The 11364-nt window shown below is 41.2% G+C and overlaps 1 protein-coding gene across 1 annotated transcript in view; it reads right to left on the bottom strand.

Moving 5' to 3' along the window:
* Nucleotides 1-90: 90 nt before the first annotated feature.
* LOC109572776 (zinc finger protein 154-like) overlaps nt 91-11364 on the bottom strand; it is a 30873-nt gene continuing 19599 nt past the window's right edge. Inside the window, exons 2-3 of the mRNA XM_019979861.2 lie at nt 10780-10906; nt 91-6141 (exon numbers count right to left, since the gene is read on the bottom strand). Of these exons, the coding sequence (XP_019835420.2) occupies nt 4343-6141; nt 10780-10906 (1926 nt within the window). The 3' untranslated portion in view covers nt 91-4342. The remainder of the gene's footprint in view (nt 6142-10779; nt 10907-11364) is intronic.

The following is an 11364-nucleotide window of genomic DNA, read 5'->3' as shown; positions in this document are numbered from 1 at the left end:
AAAAAAAAGTACAATCATTTTAGATCTATCCTGTAACTCAGACATCCCAGTTTAAGTACTGACACAAAATCAAAGAAACACACATCCATGTAAACTAACACAAATGTTTGTAACAGGTTTACTTCCAATAGTCACAGCCTAGAAATAACCTGAAGAACCATAAAGAGATGGATAAGTAAATCAACAGTGGCATATCCAAAGATAAGAATATTACTCAGGGAAAAAAAGAGATACCCATATCTCAAAGTAATTACAAAACAAACAAAACCAGGAAAAAAAAAAAAAAGAACAGCTTAGTCCCATGACATAAGAAAATGCAAAGGTTATCTATTATAAGGGAGAGTAAACGGTTACCTGGAGAGGTGGGAAAGCAAGAAGAGATGATAAAAAGACATGAGGTAAATACACCATGACAGATCTGGTCATTATCAAGAGTAGGATGATGTTTTCAGAGGTCTGTACATTGGTCAAAATTTGTAAAACTGTGTATTTTACTTATAAGCTGTTAATTACATGAAAATTGTATCCTTATAAAGCTTTAAAAACTGGCTCAAGAAAAAAAACACAATAAAAAGCCCATGTCCCACTCTTTACGGAAAACAGGCTAAGAAGCCCTGTACTGACTCCAGCACCTTTCTCCTTATGCCCTCTGGAAGGCCAGTCTTGTCTGAGTAGCAGCAAATACAGGGAGCTACGAACATCTCTATCCATCAGGAGGAGTGCCACACTAGCCAAGAGCCACATCCTCGGAATATGAAACCTCTTCCCTTTTTTCCTCCCTGCATGGTAAGGGCCTTGAGGTGAACATCACTGAGAGGCTACAGCAATCCTCAAAGCCTGACTAATTTCCCTGACAGCATCCTTAGCTACATAAGACAGGCGTGCCCACAAGTCCTGAGGTTTGCAGGATCTGTGATCTTGCAGAGTCACAGAAACATTGCTGGCTACACTTTTGCTTTATTTTGGCGACACTTTGAGGTTTAAGGGATTTTAGTTCCCCAACCAGGGATTGAACCAGGGCCCTTGGCAGTGAAATCGTGTAAGTCCTAACCACTGGGCCACCAGGGAATTCCCTCTAGCTACATTTTTAGAAGAGGTACATTTCATCTAATTGGCTGCAGTCTTCTACACTATATACCAGAGTTTCCATACTTATTATGGTTCCCCTTACAACTGTTCTGTATCTATCAGGGTTCTCTTACAACCAATGACAACCAGCGGATTGTGGCCATCAAGGAATGTGGATCTTTGTAGACCTCGGGAAGACATTCTGACAACAGTGGTGGGAATCTCTGTGATCTTAACTCCAAGTAAGAGAAAAAAATGATGTGGTTCTCAGAACCACTCCCCTTCCTTAAGAGTCATCTGAGACTCATAAAAAATACAGCATACAGGCTCCAAATGAAGAGAAAGTCCTTCAGTCTTTCCTAGGAGGCTCTGGGCAGTAATGCAAATTTGGTCAAAACCACAAAGTTACTTCCTGCCATGATGCTGCCCCTCCTCAGGTACAGCATGTAAGATCCATAAAAATTTCTCCCCTCCTTCCTGCCTGTAGACTAGAAATCTGTACTAGTTTCTAAACTACCCTACACAGGAACAGAACTGTCAAGATTAAGGAAGACTTCAACGGTAAGGCCTTTAGTTACTGTTCAAAGCAATGTGTAGCTGAGCTCTGGAGTCCATGACTTGCAAGCTGGACATACTCATCACAAGTATCACATGACACCAACATGTCCCTTAAAACTGTTGTCTTTTTTGGAGCAGTACCAGCAAACTCAAATGACGTTCTATGGATCAGTGTTGGGTTAGGTCTATGCCCAACACTGTAGAGGACAGAAAGACCCCCTAGGGCTCAGGTAACTCCTGATTTGGCCAATACATGGGAGGACAGAGTTCAATTTCCCTGAGCACACTATGTGGACTGCGAGGTGGTAGGTGTGAGATGGCCTTGACCACAGAGATGGCTTAAATTGAAGAAAGTAGGGAAAACCACTAGACCATTCAGGTATGACCTAAATAAAACCCCTTATTATTATACAGTGGAAGTGAGAAACAGATTTAAGGGACTAGATCTGATAGGTAAGACTGCCTTATGAACTATGGACGGAGGTTCGTGACACTGTACAGGAGACAGGGATCAAGACCATCCCCATGGAAAAGAAATGCAAAAAAGCAAAATGGCTGTCTGGGGACACCTTACAAATAGCTGTGAAAAGAAAAGAAGCGAAAAGCAAAGGAGAAAAGGAAAGATATAAACATCTGAATGCAGAGTTCCAAAGAATAGCAAGAAGAGATAAGAAAGCCTTCCTCAGTGATCAATGCAAAGAAATAGAGGAAAACAACAGAATGGGAAAGACTAGAGATCTCTTCAAGAAAATTAGAGATACCAAGGGAACATTTCATGCAAAGATGGGCTTGATAAAGGACAGAAATGGTATGGACCTAACAGAAGCAGAAGATATTAAGGTGCAAGAATACACAGAAGAATTGTACAAAAAATATCTTCACGACCAAGATAATCATGATGGTGTGATCACTCACCTAGAGCCAGACATCCTGGAATGGGAAGTCAAGTGGGCCTTAGAAAGCATCACTACAAACAAACCTAGTGGAGGTGATGGAATTCCAGTTGAGCTATTTCAAATCCTGAAAGATGATGCTGTGAAAGTGCTGCACTCAATATGCCAGCAAATTTGGAAAACTCAGCAGTGGCCACAGGACTGGAAAAGGTCAGTTTTCATTCCAATCCCAAAGAAAGGCAATGCCAAAGAATGCTCAAACTACCACACAATTGCACTCATCACACATGCTAGTAAAGTAATGCTCAAAATTCTCCAAGCCAGGCTTCAGCAATATGTGAACTGTGAACTTCTAGATGTTCAAGCTGGTTTTAGAAAAGGCAGAGAAACCAGAGATCAAATTGCCAACATCCGCTGGATCATGAAAAAAGGAAGAGAATTCCAGAAAAATATCTATTTCTGCTTTATTGACTATGCCAAAGCCTTTGACTGTGTGGATCACAATAAACTGTGGAAAATTCTGAAAGAGATGGGAATATCAGACCACCCGACCTGCCTGTTGAGAAACCTATATGTAGGTCAGGAAGCAACAGTTAGAACTGGACATGGAACAACAGACTGGTTCCAAATAGGAAAAGGAGTACGTCAAGGCTGTATATTGTCACCCTGCTTATTTAACCTATATGCAGAGGACATCATGAGAAACACTGGGCTGGAAGAAGCACACGCTGGAATCAAGATTGCTGGGAGAAATATCAATAACGTCAGATATGCAGATGACACCACCCTTATGGCAGAAAGTGAAGAGGAACTAAAAAGCCTCTTCATGAAAGTGAAAGAAGAGAGTGAAAAAGTTGGCCTAAAGCTCAACATTCAGAAAATTAAGATGATGGCATCTGGTCCCATCACTTCATGGCAAATAGATGGGGAAACAGTGGAAACAGTGTCAGACTTTATTTTTTTGGGCTCCAAAATCACTGCAGATGGTGACTGCAGCCATGAAATTACAAGATGCTTACTCCTTGGAAGGAAAGTTATGACCAACCTAGACAGCATATTCAAAAGCAGAGACATTACTTTGCCAACAAAGGTCCATCTAGTCAAGGCTATGGTTTTTCCTGTGGTCATGTATGGATGTGAGAGTTGGACTGTGAAGAAAGCTGAGCGCCGAAGAATTGATGCTTTTGAACTGTGGTGTTGGAGAAGACTCTTGAGAGTCCCTTGGGCTGCAAGGAAATCCAACCAGTCCATTCTAAAGGAGATCAGTCCTGGGTGTTCTTTGGAAGGAATAATGCTAAAGCTGAAACTCCAACACTTTGGCCACCTCGTGCAAAGAGTTGACTCATTGGAAAAGACTCTGATGCTGGGAGGATCAGGGCAGGAGGAGAAGGGGACGACAGAGGATGAGATGGCTGGATGGCATCACCGACTCAATGGACATGGGTTTGGGTGGACTTCAGGAGTTGGTAATGGACAGGGAGGCCTGGTGTGCTGCAATTCATGGGGTCGCAAAGAGTCGGACATGACTGAGCAACTTAACTGAACAGAGATGGCAGTGACATAAATGTGGCAAGAACTCTGGATAGGTTGGAGAGTGCAACACAGTCACACAGGCTTCACACATAACCAGGGCTTCTCTCACTGTTTATGCACAGATGGATGAAAGTCAATTAAGACAGATTGGCTCCTCAGAAAGTTTCCTCCAGTGCCCATAAACTGAATGCTGAAACCACATTTCCTGCCTATCTATGCCTTTGTGTGAACTCTGATGTTGAAAGGGGTTAGATTTTTCCTACAAAAGATATTCCACATTCAGTGCACTCTTAAGGCCTTTCTCCAATATGACCTTTCTGATGACAACGCAATTTGGATGTGGTAATAAAAGATTTTCCGCATTCACTGCACACGTAAGGTCTTTCTCCAGTGTGAACTCTCTGATGATAATGGAGAGTGGAACTACAAGTAAAAGATTTACCACATTCACTGCACTCATAAGGCCTTTCTCCTGTGTGAATTCTCTGGTGTATTATGAGGTTATTTCTTTGGATAAAGGATTTCCCACATTCACTACACTCATATGGTCTTTCTCCAGAATGAACTCTTTGATGATAATGGAGGTCAGACCTAGAGATAAAAGATTTCCCACATTCACTGCACTCATAGGGTCTTTCTCCAGTGTGAGCTCTCTGATGATAACGAAGGCTGGAGCTAAAGGTAAAAGATTTCCCACATTCATTGCACACATAAGGCCTTTCTCCTGTGTGAATTCGCTGGTGTAAGATGAGGTTATTTCTTCGATTAAAGGACTTCCCACATTCACTGCACTCAAAAGGCCTTTCTCCGGTGTGGACTCTCCAGTGTTGAATGAGTGTCCACCTATTGTTAAAAGACTTCCCACATTCAGTGCACTTAAAAGGCTTTTCACCAGTGTGGGCTTTCTGGTGTTGATTCAATTGGGATCCATACTTAAACAATTTCCCACACTCAGTACACTCATAAGGCCTTTCTCCTGTGTGAACTCTCTGATGTTGAATGAGAACCCACCTATTGTTAAAAGATTTTCCACATTCACTACATTCATAAGGCCTTTCTCCAGTGTGAACTCTTTGATGATAATGGAGGTTAGAGCTAGTGGTAAAAGTCTTCCCACATTGACTGCATGCATAAGGCCGTTCTCCTGTGTGAGATCTCTGATGATACCTGAGGGCAGGCCTAGAGACAAAAGATTTCTCACAGTCACTACACTCATAAGGCCTTTCTCCTGTGTGAGATCTCTGATGGTAAGTGAGGGCTGAGCTAGAGGTAAAAGATTTCGAACATTCACTACAAACATAACTGTTTTCTCCACTGTGCCATGTGTGGGGAGAAATGAGGACAGATTTGTGGCTTAAGAATTTCCCACATTTGCTGCACTTGTACTGCATTGCCCCAGTCTGAATGCTTTGATGTTGACACAGGGATGAGCTTTGCCTGAAGGATTTTCCAGATTCACCACACACATGAATCCATTCTCCAGCGTGGACTCTCTGGTGCACAACAAATGAGGATTTGTACCTGAATGCTTTCCCACATTCACTGCACACAAAACAAGGTCTGCCAGTGCGGACACCCTCGTCCTGAACAAATGTACGTGGGGGACTAAGGGCTTTCTTGCATTCTTCCCATGTGTGATGACTTTTCCTGACATTTGAGGTTGACTCGCACTGGGTGACTATGTTTGGCTTCTTCACAGCTTGTTGCTGCAGGTGAACCATGATGGTCAGGAAGTCCTTTTCAAAATCCCTGCAGGTAAATGGCTTCTGTGACACATGGAAGCTGCAGCTCTTCACAAACGAGGCCTTGTCCACGCTGCTTCTGAGGGTTTTCTCTCCCATGTGCTGCTCCGGGTGCTGCTGAAAGTTTGCACTAAAACAGAAGTGTTTCACACATGCTCCACACCTCAACAGTTTCTGGATGTGTTGTGTTTCATGGTGCTCAGCCAAGCGGAAAACTGGACCACAAATCTCACAAGGGTTCATCTTCTGAGTAGACAAAGCTGCCTTCGGAGTCCTAGCCTGTGACACTTGTAGAGAAGTGATCCGTTCAGAAGGTGCCTCTGCATTCTCTGTTCCACAGCAGCAACCTGAACAGAAAGAAATGCAGGTGAAGTACATATTGACTACAGGGAAGGGTCAAGCTCATCACAAATTTGCATCTGCATCAACAACAAAACAGCCAGAAAACAATAAACAGTGGCCACGATTTCCCTGGAGATCCAGTGGTTAAAACTTCACCTTCCAATACAGGGAGTGTGGGTTCAATCCCTGGTAGGGGAGCTAATATCCCACATGCCTCTGTCAAAAAACCAAAACAGAAAACAGAAACAATACTGTAACAAATTCTATAAAGACTTTAAAAATAGTCCACATCAAAATCTTAAAACAAAAACAGCAATCAAATTAGACCGAATTTTATGTTGTCAAAAAAAGACTCACACATCAGTACTAAGGACACACAGAGCTCAAAATGAAGGCAACATAAAGATACTCCATTCAAATGGAAAACTGGAAGTCAGCATAAATACTGTATAGCTTCAGACAAAACAAACATTAAGTGAAAAACTGCCACAAAAGACAAATGATATGGTATCATGATATAATGATAAAAGAGTTAATCAAGGGTCTATAACAATAGTCAGTGTATATGCATTGAACATCGTAGCATGAAAATGTATGCATCAAATGTTAACCAATCTAAAAGCAGGAATAACAACCCAATAACAAGGGATGTCATAGAACTTTCCTGGTGGTCTGGTGGTTAGGAATTTACCTTGCCATGCAGGGGACAGGGGTTTGATCCCTAGTAAGGTAATTAAGATCTCACATGCTACAGAGCTACTAAGCTGGCATGCTACAATTTCTGAGCCCATGAGTTCCAGAGCCAGCTCACCACAGTGGAGGGCCTGTGTGCTGTGAATACTGAAGCCCATGCGCCACAACTAGGGAGTCCATGTACCTCAACAAAAGATTTCAAGTGATGAAACAAAAAAGATCCTGTGTACTGCAACTAAGACCTGACACAGTCAAACAAATAAATAAAATTAGGGAGGGAAAAAAAAAAGAGCTAGAGGCTTCAATATTCTCCTTTCAACAATAGGTAGATCATCCAGACAGAAATTCAGTAAAAAAACTTTGCACTTGAAAATATACTTTAGATCAAATGGACATATACAAAATATAATGTCCAACTGCAGCAGAATATACATTCTCCTCAACTGCATACAGAACACTGCCCAGAGCAGATCATATGCTATAGGTTATAAAACCAGGTCTAACAAATTTAAGCAGATTGAAATAATATAAAGTATCTTTGCTGACCACAATGGATTGAAGCAAAAAATCAGTAACAAGGAGGAAACTGGGAAAATTCACAAATATGTGGAAATTAAACAACAGAATCATGAAAAAATAATGGATCTCAGAAGAAACCAAAAAATACCTTAGCAGTTCAAAGAGGGAAATTTAGAGCAATAACTGCTTACTGTAGGCATATATAGGGAAATAAAAATCCTGGCTTCACAGGTGACTTTTACCAAACATTCAAAAAAGATTAAATACCTACCCTTTTCAAACTCTTTCAAAATATTGGCGAAAGGAATGCTTCCTAGCTCATTTTACAATGGCAACATCACCAGATATACCAAAACCAGATGAAGACAACACAGACAAAATTATAGGACAGCATCTCTGATAAACACAGATGCAAAAATCCTGAACAAAATATTAACTCTGAATTAAGTGGGTAAAGAAGGAACATACCTCAACATAATAAAAGCCATAGATGGAAAATCCTTCAGCTGACATCAAGCTCAATGGTGAAATGTCAAAAGCTATCCCTCTAAAATCAGGAACAAGAAAAGGATGTCCACGATCTCCACTCTTATTCGATGTAATATCGAAAGTCCTAGCAAAGAGCAGTCAGGCAAGGGGGAAAAAAAAAAAAAGGAAAAAAAAAAACGCATCCAAAATGGAAAGGCAGAAGTAAAACTTTCACTATTTGCAGATATCATGGTTTTACACATAGAAAACTCGAAGGACTCCACCAATAATCTATTAGAAATAACCAACAAAGTTGCAGGGTACAAAATCAACATACAAAAAGCAGTTCAATTTCTAAACTTGAACAGTGAGCTAGCAAAAAATTAAAACAATGCCATTTATAATTCCAACAAAAAGAATAAAATACCTAGGAATATTTAACCAAGAAGGATGAAGACCTATACATGAAAAACTATAAGACATTGTTGAAAGATTGAAAAAGATACAAATGGAAAGAAATTACGTGCTCACTGACTGGATGAATTAACAGTATTAAATTTAAATTAAAAAAAAAACAACTTGAAAAAAAATAAAATAAAATGTCCATACCACCTAAAGCAATCTACAGATTGAATGCAATCTCAATCGAAATCCCAAGGACATTTTTCACAGAAATAGAACAAAAAATCTGACAATTTATATATAAAACCACAAAACTTAGCAAGTAGTCAAAGGATTATTATAAAATAAACAAAAAACCTCAAGAAAACAAAGCTAGGGGAATTCCCTAGAGATCTGATGGTTAGGACTCAGCGCTTTCACTGCAATGACCCTGGTTCAATCCCTGGTCAAGGAACTAAGTTGACCTGCTTGCTACAACTAGAGAGAGTCCAAATGCAGTAATGAAGACTCAGCACAGCCAAAAATAAACGAATCTTTAAAAAAATTTAACCACCCCTCCCCCACCCCCGCACAGGGTAGTCCAGTGGTTAAGAACCCAACTGCCAATGCATGGGACACAAGTTTGATCCCTGGTGCAGAAAGATTCCATATGCTGAAGGGTGACTGAGCCCATGCGCCACCACTAGTGAAGCCCACTTGCCCTAGAGCCTGTGCTCCACAGCAGAAGACACTGCAATCAGAAGCCTATGCATCTTTGACTCAGTTCCAATGAGGTGGATGAAACTGGAGTCTATTATACAGAGTGAAGTAAGTCACAAAGAAAAACACCAATACAGTATATTAACACATATATATGGAGTTTAGAAAGATGGTAACGATGACCCTATATGCGAGACAGCAAAAGAGACACAGATGTAAAGAACAGACTGCTGGACTCCATGGGAGAAGGCGAGGGTAGGATGATTTGAGAGAATAGCATTGAAACATGTATATTATATGTGAAACAGATCGCCAGTCCAGGTTTGATGCATGAGACAGGGTGCTCATGGCTGGTGTACTGGGATGACCCTGAGGGATGGGATGGGGAGGGAGGTGGGAGGGGGGTTCAGGATGGGGAACACATGTACACCCATGGCTGATTCATGTCAATGTATGGCAAAACCCACTACAATATTGTAAAAATAATTAGCCGCCAATTAAAAAAAAAAAAGAAGCCCATGCATCACAACTAGAGTAGCCCCCACTGATCTCAACTAGAGAAACCTCACACACAGCAACAAAAACTCAGTGCAGCCAAAAATAATTTCTTTTTAAAATGAGGGGTAACATGCTAGCAAGGACACACAGAAAAGGGAACCATTGCACATGGCTGCAAAGAATGTACATTAACGTAGTCATGGAAAATACCACAAATATTCATCAAAATATTGAAAGCAGAACTACCATATTATCAAACACACCAACTTCTGGGTATATATCCCAAGGAACAAAACCAGTATCTTCATGAAACAGGTGCATGTGCATATTCATTGCAGGATTATTCAAAAGAGCCAAGATACAGAAACATTTTAAAGTGTTCATTACTGGATGAAGTGATAAAATATGGTACACACACAAACATGTACCAACTTTCCCATGATTATGTGTGCAGGAATATTCAGACAAGAAAAAGGAAAAACTGCCACTTGCAACAAGCATGGGCCTAGAGGACATTATGCTAAATGAAACAAGCCACAGAGAGAAGAACAAACAGTTTATTAAATATAGAATCTTTAAAAGTCAAACTTAGAGAAGCATAAAGTAGAATGCCAAATATTGAGAGCTAGAAAAACGGGGAGATGGTCAAGAACATTTCGTTATGAGTAAGTTCTAAGAACCAAATGTGCAGAATAGTGACTACAGTCATTAATATTGTATTGTATAATTGAAATTTGCTAACAAATCCTAAGTATTCTCACACACACAAAAGAAAAAAGGTTATGTCTGGTGATAGGTGTGTTAATAAATTTCATGGTGATAATTGTTTCATTATATATATATCAAATCATTACATTATATATATTAGGTACATACAATTTTATCAGTTATATCTCAATAAAGTTGGGATGACAGGACGAAATGGAAACAAGAGGTCTAAACATCATAAAAAGAACTATATAGGAGAGAGATCAAGAGTAGCCAATGCTCACATAAGTAGTCACCATGACAACGGCTGCAATTCCATAAACAGGCAGAAACAGAATTGTCAGCTAAAGGAGGGGCAACCGCATGGATCTGGACACACTGACCCATTCAGGGAAAGGGGAAGAAAGCTGCACCCAAAGGCCTTACTGCAAGACTATGAACCACAAACCCTTCCCTGTGACAGTTCAGTATAGCAGGTATTAGGGCTGTAGGGGAGAAAAAAGGGCAGTGCAAACACCCCAGCCCTATTAACCACAACTACCCAGAACACTGGGGAAGCAAGCAGTGCCTACACCATGTGAGGACAGAGCACCTTCTGGGGCGTGAGGCAGGATACAGAGGCCAGCCCAGGTCAGTAGGGAGGCTGAAGGTCTTACCCAGTGAGGATATAAGTGCATAGTTCTCCAGCATCACATCCAGATACAGGCGTCTCTGAGCCTCATCAAGGAGCCTCCATTCCTCCCAGGAGAAGTATACAGCAACATCTGGAAACGTCACACTACCCTGTGGTGAAGGGGACAAATGAAACCTTGAACGTTCTCTAAGAATCCGCAACACATCTCTCCAAACACCTATGCCATTCCCATCCTCCACTGGTGCCACTGATGCCTTCTCTCTCTTCACCACGTGCTTTACTCACTGTGTTCAGCCCTCAGCAGTAACTGGGCGGGGGGCAGTACTACAAGGCTTCTCCAGAATTGTGTGCACACAGATGCCATCTAAACTCTGGGTTTGGCCTGCAATGTCCTGTCCCTCCAAATAAGCAATTCCCCTAGAGTCTCCCAAATTATGGGAATCCAGACACAGCCAAAGATAAGCTCATGCTTCACCTGTAAATACTCAACAGGCCATCAGTTCACACTTCCTCTCAATGGGCACATCATTCTGTAGGTAGCACTTCTCTCACAATTTCAGACTCTACAGTTACACTCCCACAGCACTGCCATCTCCCTGCACCACAC

Source organism: Bos indicus, chromosome 18 (assembly GCF_029378745.1).
Source record: "Bos indicus isolate NIAB-ARS_2022 breed Sahiwal x Tharparkar chromosome 18, NIAB-ARS_B.indTharparkar_mat_pri_1.0, whole genome shotgun sequence".
Classification (NCBI taxonomy): Eukaryota; Metazoa; Chordata; class Mammalia; order Artiodactyla; family Bovidae; genus Bos; species Bos indicus.
This window is presented reverse-complemented; position numbering and strand designations above follow the sequence as displayed.